Source organism: Alosa alosa, chromosome 1 (genome assembly GCF_017589495.1).
Source record: "Alosa alosa isolate M-15738 ecotype Scorff River chromosome 1, AALO_Geno_1.1, whole genome shotgun sequence".
NCBI classification, from domain to species: domain Eukaryota; kingdom Metazoa; phylum Chordata; class Actinopteri; order Clupeiformes; family Clupeidae; genus Alosa; species Alosa alosa.
The window spans coordinates 26009226-26024429 of NC_063189.1; the positions used below are offsets into that span (position 1 = coordinate 26009226).

General features: G+C 43.0%; 1 protein-coding gene across 2 annotated transcripts; it reads right to left on the reverse strand.

Moving 5' to 3' along the window:
- Positions 1-1282: 1282 nt before the first annotated feature.
- crlf1a (cytokine receptor-like factor 1a) lies at positions 1283-13586 on the reverse strand. Of its 2 annotated transcripts, none has more exons than XM_048239364.1 (8): positions 13099-13586; positions 10936-11214; positions 9229-9358; positions 8321-8490; positions 6668-6825; positions 4789-4957; positions 3190-3371; positions 1283-2596 (listed from the first exon to the last, which is right to left on the reverse strand). In XM_048239364.1, exons 1-8 carry the CDS (start codon positions 13154-13156, stop codon positions 2573-2575), a joined length of 1170 nt encoding a protein of 389 aa, XP_048095321.1. In that variant the 5' UTR covers positions 13157-13586; the 3' UTR covers positions 1283-2572. The 2 variants fall into 2 exon arrangements, with proteins under 2 accessions (XP_048095321.1, XP_048095398.1); XM_048239441.1 differs by having other exon boundaries at positions 3186-3371.
- Between the last annotated feature and the right edge of the window lie 1618 nt (positions 13587-15204).

Below are 15204 nucleotides of genomic sequence, written 5' to 3' on the forward strand. Positions count from 1 at the left end.
AGACGAGAGGCATAAATAATGGACAAAATAGCGTGAAATAGCCCAATGGAGATGACCATAGCCTAGGCCTACTGGATCTGATGAGTTTTATCGTGGCTCATGAACACCTGCACAATCCCACCCTAGAAGTTGGAGCTGGTCTCTCGTGGTGATGGGAGTGGCATGTTCATTCTTGAAACACTGTCTGACTGATACTGTCAGGAGGTCATTTCTCAAGACTAAATTACAGTGCAACCACAGCAGATCTCAGGTCTTGAGTATCACTATCTGTTAAGTAATCCTAAAGTAAGTAATCAGATGTCCACTCGCATCATCTCCCCCGTCCATCACTGTTATCAAATCCAATCTCTCCAATGACCTCTCCTGTGTCCTGGGGTTGCATTACCCACAACTCCACAACTTTGCCGCTATTGAGTTTCTATTAGGCATGCAGAAACAGTGTGGATTTATATATATATATATATATATATATATATATAGTTCTGATGTGATTTTCTAACCGACCTGCATATTTTTTGCCTATGCTTATCAGTTAGTTATCTGTCCGACAGATCTTTAGTACGCCAGCACATCAACCTCAAAGAAAGAGCAGAGCCAGCGTGCCAGTGTAAATGGAAACTGACCAGCAAACATGCATTAAATATTAACCGGTTTAACTCAGGACCTTGACAGCAGTGCACAGGGGCCAGCGCAAGGGGCTGACCCAAGAGACAGGCACAGCGGCAGTGTAGGTCAACTTTCACCAAAGAAAATCACCTCAGACTGCAGTAGTGCAGACATAACATTGCACATAACGTAATACATGGGCCTTCCTTTGGTGAACCACAAGCGCTTAATGATTAGAGCAATGCAGACTGTGCGGAATGTAACCTTAACGTGTCATATCTTGCTGTAATGTCACGTCTGGCGCACGCTGTGAGTGTGAAGTGGGAAACTCCCTTGATACGCAAAGCTGTCTTTTCCTGTTCCCCATCGGTGTCACCCAGGCCGCGGCGTGAGTTACTGACCGTGGAGAGGGCCCTGATACATAAGTAATCTTTCAAAGCGACTGCTCTCGCACACATGAATTATCTCGCCTGTGGAGGATCGTAATCTGGCCTTGTCTCCTTATTGCCTCAGGGCAGCTGGGCTTTTGTTGTTGTTTTTGAAGGAGGAGATATGCATTTCAGGAGAATTGTGCATGCATGTTACAACTGGAATCAATGATGATTACACACTCATTTTCAACTTTGGTTTATCTCAAAGAGTGATTTGTATAACAATATTATGTTTTTTTTTTTTAATTTCAGTCATCAATATAATAACTAACTATACATAATTTAGAGACAACAAAAAAACATAGCTTTGCACAATTTTAAATATGCTGATACAATTAAGTATAAAAATAAAAGCAGTGAATTGTATTCAAATATAAACACAACTATTCACAAACTGTTTGCTACAAACCTCCTTAACACCTCTAAATCCAGCGTCAGTGAAGTTATGATGCCAAAGTAAAGTGGGGTGTAGAAGATTATGGAAACCGAAGGGTGCCCCTTCCCGAGTCAAAACTCCAAAGAAAAGATTCCATGGCAGTGTTCCATCCCTCTTAATCCATGGTTTGAGGGTGTTTACCTTTGGGGTACCAATTTGCCACGGAGTTAAGACACTGCAGTTTTCTTTATCTCATTTCTTTCCGATGTTTGACTGGGTGGTCTTGGCCATTGGTGACAAAAGCTATACAAAGTAATGAACTCAAGGCACTAGTGTACATATCCACAAATCATATCCATAAATAGTGGCAACGTTCCAATATACCAAAATCTGATGTAGTTTAAGAGTTGACTTCTGGTTGTGGGCCACAATGGCCCAAACCAACACATGTAGGTTTTTAAAAACAGAGGTATTGCATGAGGTATACCTTCTTAGTATGATTACAGTAAATTCCCCTGTCCCCCTGACAACACATTAATACTGCAACAATTTTCTGGTCTGAGCACAGAACAAAATAATTGTTTGGTTGCTCTCAACAACAACAAAAATTAGGTGGTTGCTGATGTTGTGTTATGACTTTCGTACATTCTTTCAGAAGATTTCTTTCGGGAGATATGCTCTGGGGTGGCAGATAACTGCTGGAGTGGTTTCAGAATGACCCTGAAGCAAATATAGAGGCTGAGTCATCAGGCTAATGCAAATTGCTTGTACATCATTCCAAGATGTCAATGTGCAAATTTCCTCTGTTGCTGACCTTGTGCCCCCGGGCAAAAGACACACACGCTCCACATGTGAGCAGTTGCTCTTGCTAATGTCACCACGATAGGAGAGACAGTTTTTAAACAGTTTGTGTTTGGTCTGCACTGAAAGACGCTTGTAAAACAGGGCATGAGGCCGGTTCTGCGCTGGAACACACCTCCTCCACACCACACAAGATTCCACAGTCAGAAGAGTCTTTTCAAAATTCCATCTGCAGCAGGCTCTTTTTTTGTTTGTAGGGAAGAACCAAACAATAGTCCAGTCTGGAGAAAGTGAAGTCTCTCATACAAGTATTAATGGCCCTCTTCAGACTTGGCTGTGCTATATGAAAGAGCAGGTGCTAGGATTTATCGTCTTGAAGAACCTGGAAAAGGGGAGACAGTAATGTACAAAAGAAGAAAGTCATTATATGCATGAATGTAGCCAAAATGTCTTCAATAAATAATCGATCTAATATGGCACCAATCAGCGCCAGATTGGGCCTAGATCTAGATCTGTACCAGATCCATTCCAGAGGCTCCTTCACTGGACTTGGTTTAGTCCCTCTAGTCACTATTTGGGGCACGTCATTAAACGAAACAAACCCAAACCACATCACACAGGGGGAGGCAGGGAGCTTGAGAGAACTAGATGGTCTGTTAGTTATATTTACATGTGTATGCCAGAGAGCCTGTGTTGTGGTGTCTGATGGAAGGTCCTGTGATTGTCGTAAAAATTGTGCACTAACAAGGGAATTCATCTAGCTGAACTGTGTGAAGCAACAGATTTGCACAAACAAGTGAGTCAATAAGACTGGGACAGTGGAGACAGCTGGACTTATGAGGATGCAGTTGCCTACAGAGACAAAGGCGTAAACAGACCAAGTCCTGTTTTAAAACAGACCAAAGTAAGTGCAGACTCAAAGGTAAAAGACTAAAATAAATAGATAAATAAATAGGTGGAAGGCTCCTTACCTACCTGGTTGCGCGTTTTGTGGGATTTCTGCAGCCAGACCCGCCACTGGTCGTAGAGTTTGATGGACATGCTGCTGCAGCCGTAGGCATGTTTGCGCACCCAGCCAAAGAACTGCTTGAGGTCCCGCCTTAGAGTGGAGTTCTGCTGGCCCGACTTCGAGTCACAGGATCCACCCATCAGCCTCTCTGAGGAGAACGAGGTATGAGAACGACAACATTTAAATAATCTGTCAATGGATTGTTGTCTTGGACATTAGGCTTATCTTGTATATGCGGCCACAGTTTACACTGCATGCCAAACAAAAAGCTGGGTAAAAATAAATCCTGGCCACTTTCAATAAATATCCGACCCCATGCTTCCAGATGGCCGACGCCAAAACAAAAGCAGAGGCAGAACAGACTTAATCTGCAAATCTTGAGTGTGTGGGAACTTTTGAGGGGAAAAATATCAAGCTAATGTTCCCCTGTAGCTTTTTGGTGAACCACGAAATGGAGATGGGGATAACTTGGCTAATTCGTTTCATGTGTCAGCGCTCCACAAGCGACTTGATTGCATTGTCTCGGCAATATGTGTTTTATTATGAGTCGACACAGCGAGATTAGCGTAGACGCAGTAGAATCCAGAGTGTGTTTCATTTGAGGACCTCTTTCATCACACAGCATGGACCCAACTCTAGGGCAGTTTGGTTATTTCATGAAGTGAGCTGTCACATATGTAAAGTAATAAAATGTGTTTTGGACAAACAAACTTGACCTGTTTTGTGTAAAATAATTTCCACATGAGGTAATTGCTTACTTACATTGCACTTCACAAATAAAAATTTTGAAACAGACTTTAAACAATCGACTTTGTGGTCATAACAAAGTAAACATCAATTTGAGAGTGGAAGGACATTGTTAACTTTAGTTCAAAACGCTTTAAAGGTCTTTAGAATGACATAATTATTGTCTACAGAGTCTTTATCTTCATTGACAAAAAACAAACAAACATGTGAGCACAGAGGCAACAGTGACACGGTAAATATACTTTATTGGAGGGAAATAGTTCTTAGAACCTAGCTTAAATGAGGAGACCAATCTCCCGGATGCTTGACCGGACAAGCTTTACTTCCCATTATGTCATCACTTTATCCAGTCTCTTTTCCACAGCTGATACATGGCACCAGTGCTCCCCCTATGTTGATGAATCCTGATGTGTCAGATATCGTAGACTTGACTTTGTTTTTTTTCTTTCAAGATCCTACACTAGAGTGTTCTTGATTTGAAGGAATACATTTTTGTCAGATCTCTACATGTCATACCATGGTGTTATTTAAGAAATGGATGAGTTATACCGACAGAACTATGTTGTATTACGATCCAGTCGTATTGTGGTTTTGAACGGTGTATTGACATGACAAGCTATTGGCTATAGGGCAAATAGCACATGAGCAATGTAATGTGAATGACCAAAGAAGACACAGGAATGTCAACATCAACTTTACTTAGTGTCTGGATGTGTGTATTGTGGAAGTATAAACACAACACATGGTCCCTCTTGTCTCAACAGACATTTTTGTTTGTGTCTTTGTTTGGTTATTTTTTTCTCACGCGAAATACTCACCACTGAGTGGAGTGGAGGCTGCCGTTGGGTGGCTCCAGTCGCTCCAGATGCCAGCCTTCCTGGAGCCCAGGATGCCCACAGGGTTGCAGCGCACCTGGACAAAGTACACAGTGCCCGGCCTCAAGCCTGCCAGCCTGCAGGAGGTCTGATTCCCCACGTCATCCACCACCTGTTGGAAGGGAACGAGAGGGAGAACACATAAACATGCAGACAGAGAGAGAGAGAGAGAGAGAGTGTATGAGAGAGGGAGAGCAGGCCACATCAAAATCAAACGAATGCCTTTCATGTTGTGGCACCCACAGAACACTTGGAGCCACTCGAGACAAAGAGAGGGAATCACCGTGTGATTCCAGAGCGAGCCTGCACATGCTCCTTGACTGGAGGAGGGATTTCTTTTAATGAGTGGAGAAAAAATTTCACACTTCTCACTGCTGCAGGGTGGGGATATGAATGACACCTTCACAAAACCCCATCTCTAGTGGCAAGCCATTATAGAATGTTCACACACACACACACACACACACACAGCACAATCACACACTACATCTGTGCATACACCCATACTCGTCCTAGAGACCAGACACACACACACACACACACACACTTTTCTTGTTAACTTCTACACAGTAAGCCACACTGCCCTTAGAGTAAATCTGTTATCTATTACTTATTACAGATTGAGTAATTGGCCCCGGCGAAGAAAGCACCAACAATGTGCAGACGCAGGCTGCTTGGCTGTTTATGCCTCCGCTAATTCCCCCTTGAAATACCACAGCCCAGAGCGCATGAATTGGAACCGGGCTGCATCCGGGCCAGGGCCACTTCTACAGCGTGCTGCCTAACAATGAACACTGTGTAACGGCACTTCACAGAAACACAGGTCTAACTACCATAAAGTAGAAAATGGAATACCATAGATAATGGTGTTATGAAAGATGGTCTTTTCAGGGGACAGGACAACAGTGGTAGAAATCTGGGACTGAGTGCAGCAAAAGAGGACGCAATAATACCCACTGCAACACAATCATTCTCAGTTCTGTATCTTATCAGAGCTGTCCTCTTGGGATAAACACACCGAGAGCTCACATTTCAGTTAATGTGAATGAATGTGCAAACAACACATTAAGCGTAACATTTTAAAAGAGACATCTTGTTGGCAATGTTATGAGGCTAATATATATATGGGAGATAACAAGATTACTGCTTGAATCAATTTGATTTCCACACATTATGTTGAGTTGGGCATGAGAGCCACCAAAAAGCCAAGTGTTTCTTTGTTTACAGTTAAAGAAATTGCAAGCATTTACGAAGCACAATTATGTAACTGAGTAAATTATGTTTGTGAAATTCTTCCAACTCACAGTCTTCTTCCAGGCTGCATTCTGGATTGTTTTGTAAATGGCAAAACAATACTTTTGACAGCCCTGTGACAACACAGGGCAGTTTGAAAACGTTCCACTTCATGTTACCAAAGCCTCTCTCTACCCTGTCCAAGAGGAAACCTGCCTAATGATTGAGTCAATATGAGAGGCTCAGGAATGGTGGAGCAAGATGCCTTCACATGAGAGGCAAATTAAGAACTGAATTTGCTAATGCCATCATATACTACTAGCATTCATAACTTTGCCTCAAAGTCATATGACAAATCAGATCAACATTGTCCATGCTGTGGAATGAAAAGCAAATGAAAAGAAACAGCTCTGAAGAAGCTTCAGGAACTGAAATGAAGATTAAAGCATTTGAATGAGAGAAAAGAGGCAAGAAGCACGTAATAAAACATGCCTTGACAACTACAACCCATTAAAAATGATGCGGCACAGCCCTTGTTTTTAAATACAGCTGCGGCGAATATCATGATACAGAGAACAGGTATATATACCTTCCACTCGACGCTGTCCTCCAGCCGGTAACGGATCTGGTACTTGGCCTGGAAGAGGAAGTCCTTGAGGGCAGGTGGAGTGCCCCAGCGGACGCTCAGCTGGTCCTCCAGGTCCCCTACGCGGCTCACATGGACGTTTGCAGGGGGGTCGGTGGTGACTGAAACCAGAGGGGGAGGTGCAGTCAGAGACAGGATTTCAATCAACAGTTGTGTTGTTGGAGGACCTCTGCCTTTGATCATGTTCATTTAATCAATTATGTGGTCACATATGAACAAACATCAACAACAAATTGATTTATTTCTCTTTTGACGAAATTTTGGGCTATAATAACACTTTAACATCTGATCCTGGTTTACCAAGGGATGTCTGCACTTCTGTGTAGCTGGAGAATGGAACATGCTTTAACCCTGAACTCTGGTGCTTCCGTCCAAACTCATTTGGAAGTAATCCAGCCCGCAATTACTCAAATCAGGAGCCAAAAGGCCTTGACAACACACAAGGTTACAGTTCCCCCAAAAGCCAGAGATCCCAGAGCACAGGACCAGGGTTAAAGGCATTTCATCACTGATAAATCTAGTCGAACAAATGCACTGCTTTGGCACGCACCTGTAGAACAAGACACCTGAGCAAATCACGCCTATAATCTGTAATAGCCTTTACCATGCCTGAGGGAGCAATAATCTGTCCTGTTGTGTGTGTGCAGGGAGACAGGAAGCATTTGGGTGTGGTGTGTGTGTGTGTGTGTGTGTGTGTGTGTGTGTGTGTGTGTGTGTCGCGTTAGTGTGCGCATCTGTGCGTCACAGTTCCAGCAGCACCCTCTCATCACAGCCCACACCTTTCACCTCACTTCTTTTGGCCTCTTACACAGGGGTGGGTCCTCAGAGACAAAAGTAGGTAATTACTGGAACAGGGCAAGAGTGTGTGTGTGTATGTGTGTGTGTGTGTGTGTGTGTGTGTGTGTGTGTGTGGGGGTTGTTTTGTGAAGTTGTGTTTTCTCATTACTCCTTATGATGTTATTCTGTTAGAGCCTGTAATTCCATTTTTATGAAGTTTTATGAATCTTTTTTCCATGTGGGTTTCCCATGAGTGTGTGGCATCTTGCTGGAGTTCTGGCTTGGACAGAAGCATTCTGGGAGATAATAGGGGAATCTAAAGGGCTTTTCTGGGCTGGCTCTCTGGTCAAAACCCCTTAACTGTTGCAGCCAGAGGGGGAATTCATGGAATTAGGATTACTTCAGAGCCTGTAAAATTCCACAGGAGAGCAATAGACGTAAGCCAATAAGGTGCATGTAAGGGCATAAAATGTGTGTGTCTGTGCCTGTGTGTGCATGTGTGCAGTGTGTGTGTGTGTGTGTGTGTGTGTGTGTGCACGCGTGCGTGTGTGTGCGTGGGTGCGTGCGTGTTTGTGTGTGTGTGAGAGAGAGATAGTGAAGGTGTCTGTGTGGGTGCAATGACTAAAACTTAAAAGGGGTATGAGCTTGTCAAAAGGAAAGGGCGAGTCCAGAGCTATTCGTCACAGCTCCACCCGGCTCGGTTGGCAAAGAGAGACCTGGATGCTCTCGAGTTCCCTGCTCACGATGTGGCCTACGACACCCATCCAATAAAGTCGTGGCCACTGGGATAGGTCAAAAGGTTGAAGGTCAATCACTCACCCACGTCTAGGATGTCCAGGTAGATGATGTCAGAGGCAGCCGAGCCGAGCTGATTGGACGCCTCCACCCAGATTTCGTAGGGCGTGAACAGGGCCAGGTCGCGGGGAATGTAGCATGTGTACGGCTGGCCTGTGTTATAGTCTTCACACTCCTTCTCCCGCCCATACCACCTGAGGTCCACCAACACAAAGAGATACGTGAGACTCAGAGAGAGGGAAGAAAGAGAAGAGAAGGAGAGAGAAAAGATAAAGGGAAGTGTGGAAAAGAAAAGAGAGAAACAAGGGGGGAGGGAGAAAGAGAGTGCATGTTTCTGGAACCAAGAGCCTTCCAGCGAACACTTTTTTCTATTAATTTTTCCAAGCGTAATGGAAGCAAAGACATTTTTACAAGCATAAAGCAAAATTCAGTTCAATTGAATGTTCTGTTTTTATTTACAATTTCACAGCCTGAGCATGAAGAGAGCATGAACAAATCCTAACATGTGCTAAGGCTTTTAGAATTAAAAATGTGATTGTCTAAATCCTCAACCAGCGGCCAACAGATTTTGCCCAGCATGAAGACTCAGGTTACTCACTGGCTTTACACAAGCTTAAGACATTTTATATGCCTAAATTACTTCGCTAAGTCAGAGCTTTGGTCATCTGGCAACACATCAAGAGAATTCTTCATCAAAGCCTCGATAATATGCTGTGAAGCTGCTGAAGGACGAGTCAGGGATTTTGGCTGTTGATGTTTAAGCTTGACAGCCAATCAGATTTCACCATTCCTTTCCGTACTCCTTAAGCAAAGTGTGGATTGGCTGGGATAGAAATTGCTTATTTCCCATTTACAGAGCCAGGACTGAGTATAAACACCAAAGGTTTCTCTAAACCCACCCCAGATTTACCACGATTGTAACAGTGGCTCACCTCAGCTTATACTTGAGGGTGTATTTGGTCCTGATGAAGGTCTCGCCCTGTCCCCCCGGGGCCCATCGGCAAGTCAGGTCCTTGGTGTTCCTGGACCAACAGGTGAGGTTCACTGGCTTCTCCGGTGGCACTGGACACAGACAGGAGACAGAGGAGTCAGAAGATAGGCAGGAAAGGAAAACACACACACACAAAATAAAACAGATAATTCAATTGACTGGTCTTAAAAGTCAGCAAGCGGCAGTAAAACACATCATGAGAAACCTGCGCGTAAGCAGAGCTGGAGCAGCGGATGTGAACGTGATGGTGAAGGTGCCAGTGAAACCCCTTGGCTGTCCCATTGAGCAGGATAAACAGCGGCGACGGGGGCTTTCACATCTTCAACAACGGATGAGCGTTTTCAGCTGTCCTCCTCGTTTAACTTTAGGACTCCTGCCAAGATTCCATTCAACTCCCAACGAACAAAAGACAGCGAGGGAGAGTAAGTGTCGGCGTGCGATTATGGCCGACTGTGACGCTCAGGCCTGACTTCAGAGGAAGCTGAGGCTTAGCTCGGATGAACGCAGCATTTTAGACAGGCTCATCTTCTTCATATGAAAGTTTTTTTTTTTTTTTTGGGGGTGCAAAGAGCTCTCCTTTCAGTCACACACAGTGGTCTGTTCTTATGTTTTTGCATGACTCTTTCTGTGTGTGTGTGTGTGTGTGTGTGTGTGAGAGTGTGTATGTGTGTGTGTGAGAGAGAGAAAGAAGAAGAGGAGAAAGAGTGTAAGTTTGTATGTTTGTAAACACAAATATGTGTTTATTGTCTATGCAAGCATTACATTGTAAAGAGTAGGACATTTTTCTGTTAAAAAATACCAGTCAGTAATGAGTGTGAAAGGCTATGTAAAGACTAGAGAAAGAGAGTCTAAATGTGTGTGCACATACAGAATGTATGTATTTGTGTGTAGGTGTGTGTCTGCGCGTCAGTGAATGTGTGTTTATGTGTGAAGCGAGTATGTATGTTTATGCGTCAGCGAGTGTGTATGTTTATGTGTGAAAGTGACAATGTTAAGTTTGTGAGGGAGAGAGAAAGTTGAGCGAGAGTGTGTGTGTGTGTGTGTGTGAGAGAGAGAGAGAGAGAGAGAGAGAGAGAGAGAGTTAGGTAGAGAGGGTAGAGTAGAATGTACCACACAGGTGCCAGAAGTAAGCCACCAGAACACACGGCTATCTTAAGGGCTTATATAAGTATGAGTTCATTGTTCAGAAAAAAAGCATTAAATACTGCAACAACTGCAACAACTCGACAGACAAGGAGGTCAAATTTAAATGCTGTGAGCTCGGAACTCCCTACTCCCCATCTGCTACCCTGAACTCAACAGACACAGCCTTACTCTCTTACTCCAAACACACACACACACACACACAGACACACACACTAGTTTAAACTAAATTATCTAGTGAGCCTCTATCATTTATTAATATAGTGATAACTATTAATAGTTATAGTAATTTATCTATAATTACATGTAATAATTATTTGTATTAATGAATCTATGGTTTTATATTAATGTTGGTACATACTTTGACAGCACAAGTGTTCTTGTCATGTCAATTAAACTTTTGAAAAAGAAATCTTAATCTTTTGTTAAAGAAATCTCTCTCTGTTTTTCTGTCACCGATGCTCTCCTCCTCCTCTCCTCTCTCCCCTCGTCCTTGCAGACTTACTGCCAACGTAGAGGCAGGAGCCGGCGAGGACATGGCCCCCGTTGTTGTGGCACACTAGGTTGTCCCCGGAGCGCTGGCGTGATCCCGGCAGCGGGGGCAGGGTGACGCTGAGCACAGAGGGGCTGAGCACCGCATAGGTGCTGCTGGGCAAACGCTTGCCGTTCAACGTCCAGAAGAGTGAGCTGGCATGCAGGCCGAGCTCTGGGCTGACCGAGCAGGTGGCCGTCAGGCTGGTGCCGATCCGCACAGCCATGTCCTGGGGCTGTATAGCAGCCAGCTCTAGGAAAAAGAGAAAGAGAGGAAATGGGCAGGATGAAATAAAAGGATGAAATTTAAATAAACAAAGAAATAACCAAACAAGCAACACAAAAAAAACACAACAAAAACAGTTGAATTGTGCTGAATAGGATTCAAATGACAGAAAAAGCTGTCGTACATAAAGGAATTGACGTAAGCTGAGTAGGGCTCATGGCACATGAATCTTACTTATGCTATTAAAATCACCGTTTAAATCATTAAGAAACTATTCCATACATATTATTAAGAATGATGATATATTTATCCATTTATTTCGGAAATTCAATCAGACTGAGGTTCAGGCCTTTTCACTTAGAGGGTAGAAAATTAAAATAAGTTATAGACTGCAGAGATCCGTGTAGAGGGATTGTTACTTAAGCTGCATGTTTCGTACACACACTACACTTTTTTATTACAACGAGGTTATGCTTGGCCACTGAATTTCAGTTAGATCACCTTTAAGCATGACAGTGTCACACCAAAGGCACAGAGGGGGAAGGAAAATTTGGACCTGACACAAAACAAGCCTTTTCCTTTAAACATTTTAATGATAGTGGCAATTACCTCTATTTATTTTAGGTGTCTGCATAGGAAATGGGCTGTAAAATATCATTTGTTTTTAGAAGGTCTCGTGAGGTAAGCCCAAAGTCCTGTGATCACGGAGGCAACACTCTAAACCAAGGCAAATATACAGCGCCCCGTGGTTAAGCCCAAGGATTAGACCGCTCCCATTGTGATGATGAAAAATGGGAGCCTGTTTTGTGGCGCTTCTTCTCAGTGGTGTCATTCGGCAAGGTTAGATGAAAGCCTGTTAATGTCTTGGTGTTACTCTCTCCTGTGCTCTGTGTTTATGTTCTACTCAGGGTCCAACAGGGGCTCTGATCCAGCTGCATGAGTATGCTTTTAAAATACATTGAACGAAGCTTGTCTTCTGTGATTTCACAGGGAAAGTAGGGAAATGTTGTTATTCACTGCTTACACATTTGGTCATTAATTCATGCAGGCTTTTAATTAAGTCTTAAGTGTTAATTATTTTCAATTATTTTATGGTATTATTTAATTCATCCTGTTTTTTATTATATTTTGTTTTTAAAATGGTATGGCTGTTTTGTTATACTTGGAGTAATTAAAAACTTTAAACAGTTCAATTTTGACTAATGCAAAACTATTGAAGCCTTTTTAGTTTCATGGGTTTGCAGCAGATTTTTCTTCAGAAAAAAAGGCAGTGCAGACAGTGTGTGTACTCAATTGAATGACTAAATCTTAATGTCAAAGCAAGGTAAAGCATAGGTGAAAAGGACCATGCGTAAGACCTAAGTGACCATCCTTTGAACTCGTGTGATTATAGGCCTCTATGTGGTCGATGCGTTACATTAACTCTGATTAGTCAGACAAGGTAAAAACTGAGGAATGGGAAAACACTCTAAAACGCGGGGGAAATGAAGTAACTGTTTTGTTGCGGCTCATAAAGTACCACACTCCATGTGTTAAATGAATTATGGCCTGACCTGCTAAAATTCTAGCGCCTGTGAGATTTCTCAATAATGATATATTACATGAAAAAAATGCATAATGTTAAATAACTCTAAAGTTGACCTGATAAATACTTCTATTCTCTTGGCAAAGAATTTCTTTATGTTTACTTGTTTCCACTTATGAAACTGTCAATTTATCAATCCACAATTTCTCACCCAGGCTTTTCATTAGGCTATTTGTCTCATGGAAGGCTGGTCTCACCTGGTTCTGTCACGGTAGACGGTAGGCCTATTGGTTAAACATCACTTGATGCGTCAAAAATTAGGGTATTGCCATGCAGTGATTAGCTGGTTATAACATTCGCGTATCATGTGTAACTCCAGTACTTACGGGTCGAGGAAGACAGCACACCAGGACCGGTCATTATGAGAAACAATAACGTGATCATATTTCAAGGAATGTTCTTCTCTCTCCGTAAAACAAAACGATATCTTCTTATTCTTAGCGTAAATATTTCACGCACGCATGCAGTCCCGACGATACCAGATCCAGAACTCTTGATGTGGGAGCCTGTCCTTAGTTGGTTTGGCTATCGTATCCAAGCAGGCGGCTTTGTGGATGTTAACAAGCGGTCTCAATTTCAGACAGAGTTGGGAAAACCTACTTGTCTACGTCTAGGTAAACTTGTGGTGTAAACTTGTGTAATGTCCCTATGTCCAGTTTTGTCATAGTTTACCACGGTGAACTGCTAGAACACATTCAAGTTTATACTTTGTAAGCTCCTCCCCTGTCTTCCCACACAGTCGCCAAGTCATTTTAGACTCTTTCGTTCCTTTCCGTCTTTTCGTTGTCTCATTCCATTTTACCAATGCGGCGCACGCTGCACACTCCGACATTTGCTCTCGCGTTCTTCTTGGTTGACTCATGTAGGCCTTTAGTGATTCTGAAGGATTAGATCACCTGTGTGCCTGTGTGCCTGTCAGCTATTACAAAACGATGTAGGTGTACACAGCAAGCCCTGCAACATTTAAAACAAATTCTGCGCCCACACAAAAGTCTACAGAAGATATAGTCTTCACAAACGTTTTCGAACTATTCTGCTGTATAAATATGCACACAGTGAACATTTACATAGCCAATACGTGTCCTACTATAAAATGTGTTTTCCCCCCTTTTTTTTCAAGTTCATGTGATACCCCCCTCATAGGCCTATTCAAAGTAGGCTGTAGGCCTATAGGTTTCTAGAGAGGAATGTGAACAATATATGAAGCTTCGTTCAGAGTAAGGCAGGCTACATATGGCTATTCGGGGCACTATTTGGTGAGCAGGCCGAGAAAGAGTGTAATAGCCTTTAGATAGGCCATGGCCTTGGGTACCAGCTAGGCTACTTTAGCGCAATTGGACCTTGATCAGTAATCGCTTTTCAGAGTGAAACAATAAAGTGACGGGAGACCATATATGGTGATTTTCCAACAGGACAGAAAAACAAAACATCCCTTCTTTCCTGGCTGTGCCTTTGTAATTGCTGTGACTAATGCTTGACGAACAGCACTTGGGGTATGTCTGAGGTGCGGAATGGGCCAGTGAGTCACATTTGTTCAAGAGAAATTGAGTGTTTTTTACAATAACCACGACGGCCAGTACGTCGAAGCTCATAGTGCCACAATGCTACGCTTTATCAATTCTAATGAACCAGCTCTTGTTCTGGTGGACATTACCGCCCGTCTCATGGCGAGTTTGTCCCGTAAGTGGGATGACTAGACTCACTTGCTACCCCTCGTCACTTTCCGGTTATCAAAGCTCAACCGCGCTTCGCATGACTGGTTTGGGCATTGGGGCATAATGCATCTTTCATAGAACCAGACAGTTAGCTTTTTATATCATCATTCATTCGTGATGTTTTTTGTTCTTTCATCATCACTGGCCTGTACAGATAAACGTGGCCAAAGTCTGGGCTTCTCATATCCTTTTGCCTTTTGACGCATCAACTATATTCCATTAATCTGCTGTATTTTAATTCTAAGTATTTTTTATTCTACTTTCTGTTTTATGCCAAGAGAGGATGCATTGTCAGTAGCTATTTAACAATCATAAAACTTAAGTCTGTATCATGTCATGATGAATGGGCACTGCAATGCTGAGGCCACTGGTCACGATCATGTTACTCAATACTTCACAGACTTAACCGGAATCAGTCTAAGGACAGCAATCAGTCAGGAAAAGCAGCTTTCCAAGACAAGGGTAATGAAGGAGCCTGTCTGGATAACATGGCCAAGGAGGATAAGTTAACATATGTCCTGCCAGAGCAGGCAACAAGGTAGTGGGGCGTAATATGTCTGAATTAAAGCTGACAATGAGCAAAAAGGTTCTGAAGGAGCTTCATCTTCCTTTAAGACAGCCAAACAGGACATAACGACATGGGAAGGCATTGATGATCAGGGACCCAGTGATTTAGTAGATGATGGCTGGCATGTGGAACAAATTACACAACCATAA